Source organism: Mobula birostris, chromosome 27 (genome assembly GCF_030028105.1).
Source record: "Mobula birostris isolate sMobBir1 chromosome 27, sMobBir1.hap1, whole genome shotgun sequence".
NCBI classification, from domain to species: domain Eukaryota; kingdom Metazoa; phylum Chordata; class Chondrichthyes; order Myliobatiformes; family Myliobatidae; genus Mobula; species Mobula birostris.
Genome location: NC_092396.1, coordinates 28,927,255 through 28,946,177, shown reverse-complemented (window position 1 = coordinate 28,946,177; position 18,923 = coordinate 28,927,255). Strand labels below are relative to the sequence as shown.

Genomic DNA, 18,923 nt, shown 5'->3' with positions numbered 1-18,923 from the left:
TTTGATAAAAATGTTATGATTATAAGTTTGATTTTTTTGTTGACTATTGATCTATTCTCTTGCCTTCTCTCTTTGTGCCCCTTACTCCTTTCTTTATTATCCCCCAGATCTTTCTTTATACTGAGCTTAGTTTTCCAGTTTATATTGAAATTCACATTTTTAATTTTAAATGTTTAATTTTAATGTTAGGGCATATACTAGAGTTAGGGTATACAGCAAATATTAATTTCGCCATGAACTGATCTTCAGTTTTGAATGTGGATTGCAGTTTGAATTTAAAATGCAGCCCAGTCCAACTACACCTCAGATGCCTGCATATGCATGAATACAGCTGAGAGTCAGTGGGAATTAACATTTCATTTTAGGTGTCTGAAGTGTGGGTGCGAAGAAGGAGGTGTTTGAAAACTGTATGTAATTCAAAGGAAGCATTGTAGATGCATTGTAACTACAGGATTGTTCTGCTTTTGATCTACCTTTGATCTTTAGCAATAAAACCATCATGTAATAATGGGTCAGGCAAGCCTCTTCTTCCAGGAGTGCCTCAATATGATGCCTGTTGCTCATCTTTGCTGAATAAAACACTTCAATATCCTCTACCGTCAGGGTCTCTCCAGTGACTTTGTTCACAGTGACAACACCCCATGCAGAAACATTCGAGATCAGCATCTTGCACGGGTTTCTGGAGTTGTGGGCTGAAGCATTTGCTGTGTCACCTTTTGTGGTTCTTTCCTTGGGTTCCACTCTTTGTGTGTTGCTAATGATATTGGCTGTTCACATGTCCTCCCGCTGTTATTCGGGTTCCTCATATTCCCATGTTGCTCTTGTACTTGCCCCCTCCTCCCCCATCGTAATTGCATTTTTTTGATAGTGCAAGTAAAGAAAATTCTGAAAATGACAGTAAGTTTGGAGGTAGAATGACAAGGAAGGCTATTGATTATATCTAATTTATGTGGTCAGTGGCCCCACCACTGCACCCAGAATGCCCACTCGGCAACCTCGTGAAGTGAGAGTGCTGATCATAGATTAATAGAGAGATTGCTGCCTTCAGCTAATTTCTTTCAGGCATGAGATGAGCATCAACCTGTGGTTTTGTGATCCCATATTTTGTGTACATGCCATTTAGTGCAAATGGATTTTTCTGACAGTGACAGGTTGGTTCTTGAGTCACATGATAGAGATCTTCAGTGCAATACTAAAATATCTCTTGGCTCATTAGCAAATTTGAAGGTCCTTTATATGTTCTTTGATATTGTTGGCTGACCTAGAGTTTGTAAGAGGATATCAATGCTGTTATAGTCACTGAAGAAATAGTGCTGAGCAAACTAGTGAGCCAAAAAGTAGATGTCCCCTGTCCTGATGGAATGTATCCCAGGGCGTCGTGGCAACTTAAACTAATGCTGCTGCTGGTGGCCCCACGGGTAGTTATCCTTGTATGATGCGCCCTCCAATCAATTCAATAATAATGTACAAAAAAGTCAAAGAAATGTAATCGATCCTCTTTTTTTTATCAACTAGCAAAACATACAATGTTGAAGTGATGAAACTTATGAAATTAAAACTAATGATATTAAACATATTTAAGCAGACTTAAGCAAAGGGTTAACTGACCTCTACGCCTCTGACCCTCAACACAGGTGCCCCTTAGGGCTATGTCCTAAGCCCCCTCCTATACTCTCTGTATACCCATGACTGTGTCGCCATCCACAGCTGCAACCTGCTAATTAAATTTGCTGATGACACTACACTAATTGGCCTAATCTCAGATGATAATGAGACAGCCTACAGAGAAGAATTCATCACCCTGACACAGTGGTGTCAAGGAAAAAAACCTCTCCCTCAATATCTCAAAAACAAAGGAGCAGGTTGTGGATTACAGGAGGAATGGAGACAGGCTAACCCCTATTGACATCAATGGATCTGGGGTTGAGAGGGTGAACAACTTTAAATTCCTCGGTGTACACATCACCGAGGCCCTCACTTGGTCTGTACATACTGGCTGTGTGGAGAAAAAGGCACAACAGCGCCTCTTTCACATCAAACAGTTGAAGGGGTTTGGTATGGGCCCCCAGATCCCAAGAACTTTTCAGAGGGGCACAATCGAGAGCATCCTGACTGGCTACATTACTGCCTGGTATGGGAACTGTGCTTGGTGCAGATAGCCCAGCACACCTGTAGATGTGAACTTCCCACTATTCAGGACATTTACAAAGACGAGTGTGTAAAAAGGGCCTGTAGGATCATTGGGGACCTGAGTCAGCCCAACCACAAACTGTTCCAGCTGCTACCATCTGGGGAACAGTAATGCAGCATAAAAGCCAGGACCCACAGGCTCTGGGACAGCTTCTTCCACCACACTATTACTCATGCTGATACAATTGTATTTCTATGCTATCTTGACTGTCCTGTTGTACGTACTATTTATTATAAATTCCTATAAGTTGCACATTTAGTTGGAGACACAACGTAAAGATTTTTACTCCTTGTGTATATGAAGGATGTAAAAAATAAAGTCAATTCAAGTGAATTCAAATGTAATTAAGCAGTCAGCAAAAGATATGACACCTGACGGTCCCCAGATCTAAACTGTCCAGAACAAGGGACGAATACGTCGCTAAACCCTTTGTTTTTACCACGTCCCCACCCATGTGATTAGCTACCATAATAAATGTGCAACACAGAATACAATGCAGATAGAAAACAGATGCATGGCTCCTACACAGGGTATCAAAAGAAAAGATATTTGTGAAAATTTACCTAATTTTTCTGGACTCTGGACAGACCTCATGGGATTAGAAGATAGGAAATGTCACACACTTTTAAAAAAAAAAATGCAGGCACCAGGCAGTTAATTGTAGGCAGATTAGTTCAAAGCCTGTAGTTGGGGAAAATGCTTGAAGCTATCATTAAGTAAGAAATAGCAAGATATCTAGAATGGGAGTGGTTTCATCAGACAGACACAGCTTGGATTCAGAGCAACACACACAAAATGCTGGAGGAACTCAGCAGGCCTGGCAGCATCTATGGAAAAGAGTACCGTCGATATTTTGGGCTGAGGTCCTTCAGCAGGACCAAAACAAAGGGTCTTGGCCCGAAATGTTGACTGTACTCTTTTCCACAGATGCTGCCTGGCCTGCTGAGTTCCTCCAGCATTTTGTGTGTTTGTTGCTTGGATTTCCAGCATCTGCAGACTTTCTCTTGCTTGTGGCAGCATGGATTCAGGAAGGACACATCCTGTTTGACAGACTTACTGGAGTTCTTTGTGGATGTGATGAATGCAGTGAATAGAAGGAGCAGGGAGAGGTTGTGTACTTAGATCTGCTGAAGGTATTGGACAAGGCGTCACATAAATATACTTACCAATAAAATAAGGGTACATGGAGCTGGGGGTAATATATCAGCATGGATAGAGTATTAGTTAACCATTAACAGGCAGAGAGTTGGGATAACTGGGTGTTCCTCTGGTTGGCTGTCAAAACTGAGCGGAGATCTGAATGGGTCAATGCTGGACTCAGAACTCTTCACAATACACATTAGCAATTTGGAAGAGGAGGTCCAGTGTAGTGTATCTAAGTTTGCTGTTGACAAATTGAATGGATAACCAAATTGCACAAAGGATGCAGAAGGATACAGACAGGTTATGAAAGTGGGCAAGGATCTGGCAGATGGACGACAGCATTGGTAAATGCAAGATCATCTTTGGAAGGAAAAATAGATGATCAGGTTATTGTTTAAGTGGTGAATGATTACAGCATGCTGATGTGCAGCGGGACTTGAGTTGTGCTTGGGTACAAATCACAAAAAGAGTTTTCACATCTAAAAGGTTATCAAAAAGGCAATGAATGTTAGTCTTTGTAGCTGGAGGGATTGAATTGAAGAGTAGGGAGGTTGTGCTGCAACAGTGCAGGTCAATGGTGAGGCTGCACCTGGAATACTGCATGCAGTTTTGATCTCTTTCCTTGAGAAAAGATGTATGCAGAGATTCCGGGTTGATTCTGAACTCATGAAGAGTTTGAGTCACCTGGGATATTCTGACTGAAAGTCAAAAAATGCGAGGGGATCTTACAAAGGCATTTAAAATTATGAAAGGGATAGATAAGATAGAGGCAGAAAAGTTGTTTTCACTGGTAGGGGAGATGAGATTCAGAAGAGTAGGTTTAGGACAGAAACGAGGAGGAGTTGTTTTTTTCTGGAGAGTAGAGAATCTGTGGAATTCTCTATCCAGGGAAACAGTAAAGACTCTCTCATTAGATATATTTAAGACATAGACTTTTGTGTAGTGCAGCAATTAAGGGTTATGGGGAAAAGGCAGGAAGGTGGAGGTGAGTCCACAGCCAGACCAGCCATGATCTAATTGAAGTGCAGAGCAGGCCTGATGGCCTTCTCCTACTTCTTGTGCAGCTCCATGCTATATTTGTTTGAAACTGTAAGTTTTGGAGGGATTGCTGAAACCTACATGATAGTGATAATAAATTGATCACAAATCCAACAAGAAATGCAGAACTTCTATTTGTTTAATAAAATGTGACGATGGCTTTTATATTTGGCAAATGCTACTGCTTATGAAATCTCCGGCTGTCGGTACTGAGAAACTCAGCACATGTAGATCAGACTCAAAGCCTTTCAAATTAAGTTTTGATTGAAGTTTTTCTGCATTATAACAATGCAGAACCTGTAATGTATAAAGCCAGACATAATAAACTTCCAGATGATCTTTTGCAATACAGAAGAACCCCAGTAATTTGGGGTATTAAGGGAAATGACATCCAATAATCTGGCAGATTTCACAAGTCATTTAATGTTATATTTCTCTCAATACCACAACATACTAGTTCACTATTTCAAGATAACACACAATATCATAATAAGGAGAATAAAAGTAAAGAGAGCTTGGAACTGAACCTCCAATGAGTGGAAAGGAAGTTCAGTAAACATTACCTGGTGAGCCAAGTACCGAACCATTGGAATTTCCATGTAGCCCATAAGTGGATTATCAGAATTGTACTCTAGCAATAAGCAAACCTCCAATCCTTTATTTATTTTTAGTGAGCAATATTTTACAATATGTTTAATTAAAGAGCAGAATGGAATTGGGGATGGTTAACAATGTAACTGTTGTTTATATTGACTATTGCCTTTCTTTGTGTGCCTCTAACTTTCTGAGTAATATGAATCTGTGAAATGACTTTTATTTTCTGGTTTATATTTGATAGTGGGCATACAAAACCAACAGTTATAGCAAATGTCAATTAGATTTGACTTGAGTTCTCACAAATGTGAAAAATAGTAAACCATGCCCATGCCTGTGTGGAAACAATTCTTTATGATTAGCTTTACAGTTGAGTCAACCTAGGCCTACTCTGAGTACAGTTGGATCCCTTCAGGCAAATTGACTAACACTCGTACATTTCATATCCTCCCAACTAATCGTGAAGCTGTGGGTGTGTGAATTCTATCTAGTGTGACAATAACACAGGCAAAGGTTTTGATGAAGCCTGTAATAACAGGATAACCCTTTTTTGTCTTCCAAGACCCTGGTAATTTGACCTCCTCCACATTTTTTTAAACCACTTGCCACTATGCTCAATTGCAAACTCAACTTGTTTTTAATATAAAAACCATAAGTGCTAAAAAACACTCAACAGGCCAGGCGGTATGTAGAATGAGAAACAGTTAATGTTTCAGGTCAGGGACCCTTCATCAGAATACAAATGTGGCCTAACCTTATGAGTGTTTACAGAATTTTTTTTGTTTTTGTTATATTTCTATAATTTGAGCTTTTATTATTTTTTCATGCAAGTCATATTGTACGAACTCTGCCTGTGATCTTTGTGTGTTTATGATTATTCTCTGGCTTCTAACACCATATAACCATATAACAATTACAGCACGGAAACAGGCCATCTTGGCCCTTCTAGTCCGTGCCGAACGCTTACTCTCACCTAGTCCCATCTACCTGCACTCAGCCCATAACCCTCCATTCCTTTCCTTTCCTGTCCATATACCTCTCCAATTTTTTTTGTGTCAAAATCAAACCTGCCTCTACCACTTCTACTGGAAGCTCGTTCCACACAGCTACCACTCTCTGAGTAAAGAAGTTCTCCCTCGTGTTACCCCTAAACTTTTGCCCCTTAACTCCTAACTCATGTCCTCTTGTTTGAATGTCCTCTAATCTCAATGGAAAAGCCTATCCACGTCAACTCTATCTATCCCCCTCATAATTTTAAATACCTCTATCAAGTCCCCCCTTAACCTTCTACGCTCCAAAGAATAAAGACCTAACTTGTTCAACCTTCCTCTGTAACTTAGGTGCTGAAACCCAGGTAACATTCTAATAAATCTCCTCTGTACTCTCTCTATTTTGATGACATCTTTCCTATAATTCGGTGGCCAGAATTGTACACAATACTCCAAATTTGGCCTCACCAATGCCTTGGACAATTTTAACATTACACTGGACAATGGGTGACCCGTTGGGGCACCCTTTGAGAGAAGGATGGTGCAGTCTGATGTGACCAGAATGAACATTAAATTTTCCTGAATGCTGTTGCTAATCTCTTTGATTTGGAAATTAAAGAAGAAAAACTCAGTTTATTAAAGAACAAAAATGCATAGCAAGACAAATATGTGACCAGAATGAACATTAAGTATCCATGAAGTAAATTTAAAGGAATCGGGCTTGCTGGGTCGGGTCTGGAATTAAGTGTCTGATGTAATGATGGATTTGGCCTTGAATAATCACAGAAGGATTCCATCGATTCCTAGTTGGAATGACTTCTTTGGCACCAAAGGATGTCATTTGGAAGAGGCAATTGTATGGTCTGATGTTCTTCCTGAACTCATTTGCAATAGGTTCATCATTGCTGTACAAATTGAGGAGTTCATTAGGTAGAGGCTGCAAATTGCCTATCTTGACCTGTCCCTTCATACAGCAGAAGTGTGTGGTTTCTCCAGTGAATAGGAAGGCACGACAGTGAGGGTATACTCTCGTCATCGAACCAACATCAGCAGAAATGTGATGGCATACGAGTCATGCATTTTACCTTGCTCTTTCTCTGTTGAGGTATTGTCGTCAAAAGTGGCCACTGTCGTCTTCAGCAGCTCTCGCAATAATTACTCCGTGTTGCATATTCTCGAGTTGATCTTTCCTTTTCTCCTCCGTCTGTTCCTCTCTCCTCCTTCTCTGCCTGTTTTTGTCATTCTGGAGATGCACAGCCCTTTCATCCTTCGTCTGTTCATCTCTTCTACCATTTGTTCTTTCTCTCAGATCCTGGAGTTGTGTGGTCCTGGCCTGATTGGATTCTTGTTCTCTCCTCCGTCTGTGCCTATTGTTGTCATTTTGGAGACGTGCATGCCTGTCCTCCTCTATCTCACCTTCTCTCATCTTTTTTGTCCTGACTCTTTGATCCTGGAGTCGTGCGGCCCTGGCCTCATCCGATTGTTGTTCTCTCCCTCACCTTGCCGCTTCCCAACGATGTTTGGCGTCGTCCCTTGACCATAATGCCCCCCTTCTCTTTCCACGCGGCATAATTAGGCTATCCATATATTTTTACCCTAATGCTTGATAGAAGATAGGAAGCAGTAACACCAAAGCCTCGAAGCTGCTGATGCTGGCCGTGCGCATGCGTCGGGCTGTGGCATCCCGATTTCCATGATGGTCGATTGGGTCTTGGGTGAAAGGCAGCCCGTTGATTTTTGGCGAATGAGTAATATTATATGAATATATAACCCTGAACTTTGCATTCTGTAAGTAAGCGCATTTTAATTCAATTTAGCCAAAAAAAGTGCTGCTCTAATGCACTGTTTGCGCTAATTGGAGGTGACAAACAGACAGGGCATGAGAGTTTTAGTAGTATTTAAATCCCAACTCCTATACTCAATGCTCTGATTTAAAAAGGCCAGCATACCAAAAGCTTTCTACACCACCCTATCCACATGAGATTCCACCTTCAGGGAACTATGCACCATTATTCCTAGATCACTCTGTTCTACTGCATTCCTCAGTGCCCTACCATTTACCATGTATGTCCTATTTTGATTAATTCTACCAAAATGTAGCACCTCACACTTATCAGCATTAAACTCCATCTGCCATCTTTCAGCCCATTCTTCTAACTGGCCTAAATCTCTTTGCAAGCTTTGAAAAACTACTTCATTATCCACAATGCCACCTATCTTAGTATCATCTGCATACTTACTCATCCAATTTACCAGATCATTAATATATATGACAAACAACATTGGACCCAGTATAGATCCCTGAGGCACACCACTAGTCACCGGCCTCCAATCTGACAAACAGTTATCCAATACTAGTCTCTGGCATCTCCCATCCAGCCACTGCTGATTCCATTCTACTACTTCAATATTAATACCTAATGATTGAACCTTCCTAACTAACCTTCCATGTAGAACCTTGTCAAAGGCCTTACTGAAGTCCATATAGACAACATCCACTGCTTTACTCTCGTCAATTTTTCTAGTAACCTCTTCAAAAAATTCAATAAGATTTGTCAAACATGACCTTCCACGCACAAATCCATGTTGACTGTTCCTAATCAGACCCTGTCTATCCAGATAATTATATATACCATCTCTAAGAATACTTTGCAGCAATTTACCCACCACTGACGTCAAACTCACAGGTCGATAATTGCTAGGTTTACTCTTAGAACCCTTTTTAAACAATGGAACCACATGAGCAATACGCCAATCCTCCAGCGCCAATCCTCCGGCACCATCCCCGTTTCTAATGACATTTGAAATATTTCTGTCAGAGCCCCTGCTATTTCTACACTAACTTCCCTCGAGATCCTAGGGAATATCCTGTCAGGACCCGGAAACTTATCCACTTTTATATTCCTTAAAAGCACCAGTACTTCCTCTTCTTTAATCATCATAGTTTCCATAACTGCCTTACTTGTTTCCCTTACCTTACACAATTCAGTATCCTTCTGCTTAGTGAATAGCAAAAAAAAGAAATTGTTCAAAATCTCCCCCATCTCTTTTGGCTCCACACATAGCTGTCCACTCTGATTCTCTAAAGGACCAATTTTATCCCTCACTATCCTTTTGCTATTAATATAACTGTAGAAACCCTTTGGATTTATTTTCACCTTACTGGCCAAAGCAACCTCATATCTTCTTTTAGCTTTTCTAATTTCTTAAGATTCTTTTTACATTCTTCATATTCTTCGAGCACCTCATTTACTCCAAGCTGCCTATGTTTATTGTAGATCTCTCTCTTTTTCTGAACCAACTTTCCAATATCTGTTGAAAACCATGGCTCTCTCAAACTTTTAACCTTTCTTTTCAACCTAACAGGAACTTAAAGATTCTGTACCCTCAAAATTTCACCTTTAAATGACCTCCATTTCTCTATTACATCCTTCCCATAAAACAAATTGTCCCAATCCACTCCTTCTGAATTCTTTCGCATCTCCTCAAAGTTAGCCTTTCTCCAATCAAAAATCTCAACCCAGGGTCCAGTCCTATTCTTCTCCCTAATTATATTGAAACTAATGGCATTGTGATCACTGGACCCAGGGACACAGATCACCTGACCTATCTCATTTCCTGACAGGAGATCCAACACTGCCCCTTCTCTAGTTGGTACCTCTATGTGTTGCTGCAAAAAAAACTACCCTGCACACATTTTACAAACTCCAAACCATCCAGCCCGTTTATAGTATGGGCTTCCCAGTCTACGTGTGGAAAATTAAAATCTCCCGCAATCACAACCTTGTGCTTACTACAAATATCTGCTATCTCCTTACAAATTTGCTCCTCCAATTCTCGCTCCCCATTAGGTGGTCTATAATACACCCCTATAAGCGTTACTACACCTTTCCCATTCCTCAATTCCACCCAAATAGGTTCCCTAGACGAGCCCTCTAATCTATCCTGCCAAAGCACCACTGTAATATTTTCTCTGACAAGCAATGCAACACCTCCCCCTCTTGCCCCTCCGATTCTATCACTGAAGCAGTGAAATCCAGGAATATTTAGTTGCCAATCACACCCTTCCTGCAACCATGTTTCACTAATAGCAACAACATCATATTTCCAGGTATCAATTCATGCTCTAAGCTCATCCACTTTTCTTACAATGCTCCTAGCATTAAAATAGATGCATTTAAGAAACTCTCCACCTCTCACTCTCTGTTTATCCCTAATGGTGCAAACAACTTTGTTCTTTTTGTTCCTTCTGCCCTCCATCTTTGGTTGAGCGCTCCCCTTCTCTGTCACCTGCCTATCCTCCCTCACTCACTGTCTATTAGCTTTCTCTATTTGTGAACTAACCTCCTCTCTTCAATTTGATTCCCACCCCCCAACCATTCCAGTTTAAAGTCCCCCCAGTAGCCTTCACAAATCTCCCCGCCAGGATATTGGTCCCCCTCAGATTCAAGTGCAACCCATCCTTTTTGTACAGGTCACACCTGCCCCAAAAGAGGTCCCAATGATCCAGAAACTTGAATCCCTGTCCCCTGCTCCAATCCCTCAGCCACGCATTTATCCTCCACCTCATTCCATTCCTACTCGCACTGTCGTGTGGCACAGGCAGTAATCCCGAGATTACTGCCTTTGCAGTCCTTCTTCTCAACTCCCTTCCTAACTCCCTATATTCTCCTTTCAGGACCACTTCTCTTTTCCTACCTGTGTCATTGGTACCTATATGTATCACGACTTCTGGCTGCTCACCCTCCCACTTCAGGATATCTTGGACGCGATCAGAAACATCCCGGACCCTGGCACCAGTGAGGCAAACTACCATCCGGGTCTCCTGCCAGCGTCCACAGAATCGCCTATCTGATCCCCTTACTATCGAGTCCCCTATTACAACTACCTCCTCTTCCTTTTCCTACCCTTCTGAGCTACAGGGCTGGACTCTGTGCCGGAGGCACGGCCACTGTTGCTTCTCGCAGGTAAATTGTCCCCCCCCTGCAACAGTACTCAAACAGGAGTACTTATTGTCACCCTATTCTACTTCTGTCTGATTAAACTTTGTCATTGGCATCATTTGCCTGTCTTTGTGAGGTATAATTGCTTGGAATAAATCTGGCTTCACAAACAGCAACATTTGTCCCTTGCTGAATCTTTCTTCATCTGTTGCTCCTCAGAAGACAGTTTCCTACCCCATCATGCATCTGCAGTGAGTTTTTCATATCATCAGGTCAATGACAGAAACAGTTGACAGTGCATTTGGAGTAAGAAGTCAAAAATACAATGTTATGAATTTCTGAAAAATAAGGTTTAATTTTCAACAAATCATAAACATGAGAAAGTGTGCAGATGCTGGAAACCCAGGGAGAGGGAGAGAAACTCTGCAGCTCAGGCAGCATCTCTAGAAATGAATAAACGGTTGACGTTTTGGGCTGAGGCTTTCTTCACGGCAGGGGAAGAAGATACCAAGTAAAGAGGTGAGGGAAGAGGAAGGAGGATAGCTGGAAGGTGATAGGTGATAGGTGAAGCCAGGTGGGTTGGAAAGGTAAAGGGCCAGAGAGGAAGGAATCTGCTAGGAGAGGAGATTGGACCATAGGAGTAAGGGAAGGAGGAAAGGCACCAGGGGGAGTTGATAGGCAAGTGAAAAGAGGTAAGAGGCCAGAGTGGGGAATAGAAGAAGAGAGAAGGGGGAGGGATTTTTTTTACTGGAATGAGAAATCGATATTCATGCCATCAGGTTGGAGGCTACCCAGAAGGAATATAAGGCCTTGCTCCTCCACCTGAGGGTAGCCTCAGCAGACTCGTTAACTTGGGTGGTGAAACATCTCCTCATTAATTTTTAACTGAATTGCTCACTGTCTTATTTTAAATGGCAGCTGTCACATTCCCTGTCCTGATCCATTTTTACCCTGCCTGTGATAGAAACGGTATGTGTTTGTTCATTGAGTTTTATTTCCTGTTCTCTACCTATTTGCATGAGATGCTTATGTTGCATCACTCTGAGTAATTCCTTCTGAAAATATTTTAATTACTTGAATTATTTTTTCCCTTGTCTAAGTTCCTTGCAAGTTTCATTTTGTGCCACCACTGGGCTATGAATTTTTTTTTCTATCTGAAATTATGGCCAAATATGTTTGGTTATTTCATTATCACTCCCTATTTTACAAATTGGCTGCTCATTCTCTTGTTTGGTTTTAATATATCACATTTTGTTTAAATTGCATTCACTTAAAGCTATTAATTGTCCACTTCTCTTTGTGCCCTTTCTATCACATGATCATAGTTTTTTTTTACATTTAAAAGTCTGCCCCCTCTTTCTATTTTTGAGAATTGTGAGTGACCCTGCTGCCAAGGCCACTGCCAATGCAAGTTGTGGGAAGAGGCAAAGGATTTTCTGGAACATGTTTCAAGCTCGTCTATTAACCTCTACTGGCTTGTCATTTTCCTATCATGCCAAGTTTTTTTCTGGTTTCCTATGGTAGGCTTGTGATATTTCACTCAAATCCCCTTAGGAAATGCCTTTTTTTGTATTGCATGATCGAGTCGACGTTTAATGCTATTTGTGTGAAGTGGAACCTCCTTGTTTCACTGTGGTATCTTTATGTAAAGTCAGCAATTTAGAAAAAGGGAAGTAGAGCATAAATTAGTGCATCTCAAAAGTTGGCAAGTTCTTGCAGGAGGACCTGAATCATAGGACAACAAATTGGGAGTGGAGAATGGGGACTGGTTGAAATATGGCTTTGCGTTTAGTCAGTAGTGGGCCCCCTTCTGCAGCTTGAATTTTTGATCTCTATTTGACAGTCTCTGTACTGATTCAGGCCAATACACATGCGAAAGAAGGGAAGGCCATTTGGTACTAGAGGTGGAGGGAAGCCCATGTACTGTAGAGGCACTAGGGTGGAGGTATTGGCTAGCATTGTCTGTCAACATTACAAACGTACATCATAATCATATTTTCCTCCAAACAAAACTGTTTCTGCAGACAACAGTTTACGCCAATGTAATTTTTTTGGATTAGACATCAAATAAATCTAAAGCTTCAGTTGATACCAATAAAATCTAAATGTCCAATAATTAGGTGAAGGCATGACTGGGATTAGCTACTTGGATAAATTTTAATTTCCTGTTAGTTCCACCTGCTCTTGTGCATGTATGGTTAAGTGTATATCATGGGTCATTGGAATAGATGCATCAGCTATTCAAATTGATTGCAACAATGTCATTCTCTACTTTAAAATAATTATCTGCCTCTCTTTTCAGCTCAGCCTGTCGTGACTCCCTGTATATCACCGGATATGCAGGCTGATGTAATCTACGATGATGTTGCCCATGACGATCAATCTCCTCAGGAGCAGGGTAGGAATTTGCTCTATCACGTGTGTATAGGCTTGTTTTCCTTGCCTTCAATCTCCAGATTTGCATCAAGAAGGATATCATTGACACTTGACAGTTTAACTGATCATATCCCCATGTTCTACAACACATGAGTGCTGCTTTGATGTTGGTTTGGTTCTTTTGGTAGACAATTACATGCATGAGCTCATTGCTATATCAGTGGAACAAGTGCTACACCTACCCCTACACCACCTCCCTCAGTACCATTCAGGGTCCTAACCAGCCCTTCGGGGTGAGGCAACACATCACCTGTGAGTCTGATGGGGTCATCTACTGCTCCCAGTGTGGCCTCCTGTATATTGGTGAGACCTGACGTAGATTGGGAGACCACTTCGCTGAGCACCTATGTCCACCAGAAAAAGTGGGATCTCCCAGTGGCCACCCATTCTTATTCCACTTCCCATTCCGACATGTTAGTTTATGGCCTCCTCTACTGCTGCAATGAGGCCATATTCAGGTTGGAGGAGCAACACCTTATATTTTGTCGGGGTAGCGTCCAATCTGATGGCATAAACATTGATTTCTCGAGCTTCCAGTAATCGCCCACCCTCCCACCCCTTCACCGTTCCCCATCCCCTTTCCATCTCTCGCCTTATCTCCTTACCCTTCCCTTTCTTCCATGGTCTTCTCTCCTATTAGATTACCCCTTCTCCAGCCCTTTATCTCTTTCACCTATTGACTTCCCAAATCTTTACTTCACCCCTCCCCCCACTCCAGTTTCACTTTTCACATACTACTTGTATTTCTTCCTCCCCTCCCTCCCACCTTCTTACTCTGACCTCTCATCTTTTCTGTCCAGTCCTGATGAAGGGTCTCGGCCCAAAACGTCGACTGTGCTCTTTTCCATAGACGCTGCCTGGTTTGCTGAGTTCCTCCGGCATTTTGTGTGTGCTGCTTGGATTTCCAGCATCTGTAAATTTTCTCTTGTTTGTATCAGCTTTGATCCGTGAACTTGGCAAAAGCCGGGCACAGTTTTTACTGTATGTTACATTTTTTTTAAAGTATTGACCTAATAATTTCCTTGTACCTCTTGTGATTTACTTCTTCAAGTCCTATGTCACCAATAACCCAGAAGTAGAGTAGTGAAGTGGTAAATAACAGGGGCTTGAAATTCGCCCTCTGTAGTGCTTGCCAAATGTTCTCATGAACTTAAAATAGAGCACTACACAGGTCATTTGGCTCATGATGTTGTGCCAATCAGGATGCCAATTCACAATATATTCAATATCCTCCTGTTTAACAGCCATATCCCCTCCACCCATTCCCTTCTTATTCAAGTGTCCATCTGTAATCCTGTAAAATGCCACTGACCTGCCTGATCCCACTACTACCCTATTCCAGGCACCTACCTCTGAGTGTTATTAAAAAAAAACACAAAAGCCCTTTTTGTCACCTTTAAACTTCACCTTCCCCCATCTCGACCCCCGATGCTGCTTGGATGGAGTTTGTATCTTCTCCCCGAGGGTCTCCTCCCTGTGTTCCAGTTTCCTCCCACAGTCTAATGACATACCAGTTGGTAGGTTAATTGGTTGTTGTAAATTGTCCTGTGATTAGGTTAGGATTAAATTGGGGATTGCTGGGCAGTGCAGCTCGAAGGGCTGGAAGGGCCTATTCCACGCCATATCTAAATAAATAAATATATTGCAAGTGTGTCCTCTGGTGTTTGAACGATCCTGACTGTCTATGTATCCCGTCATTTTGAAAACCTCTTATCAGGTCTCCCTTCAGCATCCGATACTCTAACGAAAACAACCCAAATTTATCCGACCTTTCCTTGTAGCTCATGCCCTCTAATCCAGGCAGCCTTCAGGTAAGCCTCTTCTGCACTGTCTGCACGTCCTTCCTATAAAGAGGCAACAGAACTACACACAGTGCTCTGTAAGTGCGGTCTGACTAAAATTTTCTACTGCTGCAGCTTGATTTCCTTGCCCTTGTACTCAGTGCCCCTCCAAATGAAGGAAAGAATTCCCTTCACATTCCATATGTTGTCTCAACCACTTTCAGTGAACTATGGACCTTGGCCCCAAGATCTCTCTGTATCTCAATGCTATCAATGCGCCCAACGTTAGTTGTATATTTTCTCCTTCCTTTGAACTCCCAAAGTGCAGCACCTCGTAGTTGCTAGATTAAACTCCATCTGCCACTTCTGTGCCCATATCTATAAATGATCTATATGCCACTATATCTGGAACTGATCTATATTGCACTTTGATGGTCCTTTACACTATTCCACAGTCTTGATGTCATCTGCAAATTTGGTAAACCGGCTATCTACATTTTTATCTGAATCATTGATATATATTACAGACAACCAATATCCCAGCTCTAATCCTTGCGGGGCATTGAGAGTCATGGCTCTCCAGCCAGAATGACAGCCTTCCATCCTTGCTCTCTGAATCTTTGTTGCCTTCTCAAAAAAAAAAAAACTCAATCAAGTTTATAAGGCATGACCTGCCCTGCACAAGTCATACTGTTTGTCCCTAAGCAGGCCATGCCTTTCCAAATGTGCATAAACCCTATCTCTCAGTATCCTCTCCAATAACTTCCCCACAGGCTTACTGGCCTATAATTAACAGGAATGATCCCTATTTCCTTTCTTGAACAAAGACACAATATTTACTACTCTCCAGTCCTCCGGGACTTCGCCTGATACTAGTGGGAACACAAGAAACTTGTCAAAACTCCAGCAATCTCCTCACTTGCTCCCTTCCATGTAAACGTGTCCTCCATGGAAAAAGATTTCAGAAGGTAGGTGCTATGCAACACTGCACATTTCATGCACCAGACTAAGGATTATTTTCAGTCCCCTCAAGTGTGTGTGCTATTAGTCACTTTGAACACTGAATCTTAAATACTCATCAATACTGAACTTTCTCAATGGGACACAACAAGCCTATTTTGGTCCTGCTTGATCATCAATTTTTAAATTGTTGGTAATGCTAACTATCACGTGTATAATTTTATCAAGAACACAATCAATGTAGACTTACTTTTTGTAATGGTATTAAGTTTGCATTCTATCTGTAGCTATTCATTTATGAAAATAGTTACTGGCTGACACCTGTTTAAAATTCCCCAGTGTTCTTGATAAGTGTCTGGTAGTTAATTAGTTTCACTTAAATGCCACGGAGAGCTTATTGATAATGTCACAGCTTCTGTTATCATTCAGTGGTGCTCCAAATGTTACGTCTCACAGTGCCGATGGATGAATTGATTTATGAAGATGTACAACGAGAAACGGGATGCATCAGTCCAAATCCACTGGAAGAAGGGTGGAGTTCCAGTGAGTTTGAGAGCTATGATGAGCAGTCTGATGAAGAAACTAAACCTGGAGGAGAGCATCAAAAATACAGAGTGGTCCTTCAGCCTAAGGTGAAAATTATGTTGATTGATAATGTCATTGATCAGTTGAATTATATAGGGAGAGCTTGCCAGAAGTCGTGTCAGTGGACTAATTGGTGGTGGTAAATTACCACTTAATGTAAGCTACTGGGGAAAAAGAATCAAGGCACATATGGGAATTAGAGGACATGAAAGAAAATGAATTACAGATGTAATCAATTGCAAAGAAACGAGAGCAGAGAAAATGGGACCGTTGGGTTTGCTTGCTGAGAACATGGAGCCAATGAGCCAAATGATTTACTTCTGGTTTGTTTGAAGTCTGGCTTTGCAGATGGGGCTAGATTTCTGTGAATCAGGGAGATGAGGCCTGGACTTGGAACTGCGTCACCTACGGAGATTTGGATATTGGTTGCATAACATGTGAAATACAGGCAAGCTTTTGTGAAATGGATGAAGTTACCCAAATCTAGAAAGAATTCTTTAAAAAAAAAATGGCCTGGTAATTTAATGATAGACATGCTTGTGCTGAGATAGATTTGCCTAGATAAGCCATTTAAATGTTGCTTTTGTTTTTAAAGTAATGCCAGGAAGTTGTTCTGCAGTGTACACCTTCCGCTCAGCTGAGTTTTATTCTGCCTTCTTCCTGGTAAGACCAGAAAGCACAGGAGCAGAATTAGGCTATTCAGCCCATTGTCCGCTCCACCATCCGATCATGGCTGATTTATTATCCCTTTCAACCCCATTCTCCTGCCTTTTCCTCGATAAGACCTAATATTGGCCTAAATGGCCTAATATTGGAGAAAAATTAGGCCATTTGTCAGATTAGATCTTATTTATAGTTTGCTCTGCAATGGTAAAATTAGTGCTGCTGCAGGAAGGGTATCAACTAGTAACTGAATGACATGGACAGTCATGTTGTTTAATCGTTGGGTTTGGGTCCAGAGGTCTGGGCCATAGTTCAAATCCAACTATGGTACATTTTAAATTCAATTAAAGAAACTTGCAGTTATTAGTAAAAATAACATCATAACTTGCAAAAATCCATTTGGTTCTTAATGCTCTATAGGGAAGGAAACGCTATCTAGTCTTGTCTAATCTAAAACACAAGAGCTTCTGCAGATGCTGGAAATCCAAAGCAACACACACAAAATGATGGAAGAACTCAGCAGGCCAGGCGGCATCTATGGAAATGAATAAGTCTTTCAGACTGAGATTCTTCTTCAGGGCTGGTCTTGTCTAGTGATTGTTTCTAATCAATTAATGTGTTTGACTCTTAATTGCTTCAGTTGAGGGATAATGAGGAAAGGGAGTCATTTCTAATACTGCTGATAAGGTAGATGTTCTATGATGAATCTGTAGAATTCTCTTCCCTGGATAGCTGTGGCTACGTTATTGGAAGTAGATAATACTTTTCAAATATTGTGGCATTGAGGGCTCTGGTGAACTGGCAGAGAAGGTGGGTAGTACCTGGTGCACACCAGCTATGATAATATTGAATGACATGGCAGTCTAGAGGGGGGCATGGTGGTCCACTCAAGTTCTTATCTTCTAGTGTTTTTTTGTTGTGAATTACTGACATTTTTAATTAAAGTACTAATAACATTGAAGAAATTCTGGGCTCAAAGATGGGTGGATGCTCTTAACAGGAATTTATTCAGCAGCTGAGCGTGGATTAGTACGGGAGAGTTTCATAAGGCAATATGATCAGTGAAAAGATACTTCCCTGAGTCACTGCAGATTCTTCTCAATTTTAAACATGCCACCCACACTCAGCCACTTAACAAAGTATAGAAATGACCAGAGGCCAAGAGTGTTGAGGAGTAGGAAATAATTTGTAAAAACTTGATGTATTTTAGGAGAAGCTAAATAAACATGCGATGGGGATAGGGGCAGAGAGTCAGGCTGATAGATTTACGTGAAGAAAGACAGGAGGAAATTTAAGAGGAACATTGCTGCTGGCATGGATGGGTTGAGCTGATTAGCTTGTCAACATGCAGTAATCCTGACTGGTTATTTCAGACAGTTTCTTCCACAAAATATCTGCAATGTATTTAAATACAGTTACAAATGAATAATGCTAGTTATACAAAAGTGTGGGGTAATAATAACCCCACTTCAACCAGGGGGTCATTATTTCTTCACCAGAGACTGAAAATGAAATCAATCATCATTAATTTCTACTACAATTTTGGTACACCCATTCTCAGATCATATTGTGCTAATTTGTGTTGTCAGTGCTAAGGTTC

At 41.3% G+C, this 18,923-nt stretch overlaps 1 protein-coding gene across 8 annotated transcripts in view; it reads left to right on the top strand.

The window, feature by feature from the left end:
* The window catches only part of LOC140188694 (rho guanine nucleotide exchange factor 10-like protein), a 196,256-nt gene that overhangs the window by 90,307 nt on the left and 87,026 nt on the right, over window positions 1–18,923 (top strand). For 7 of the 8 annotated variants that reach the window (XR_011883355.1, XM_072245221.1, XM_072245223.1 and 4 more), the window contains 2 exons: window positions 13,201–13,296; window positions 16,505–16,707. Coding sequence is in view for 7 of the 8 variants with exons in the window: in XM_072245221.1 (XP_072101322.1) it covers window positions 13,201–13,296; window positions 16,505–16,707 (299 nt within the window). In the remaining variant the exon portion in view is untranslated. The remainder of the gene's footprint in view (window positions 1–13,200; window positions 13,297–16,504; window positions 16,708–18,923) is intronic. The other variant, XM_072245226.1, reaches the window with a different exon arrangement.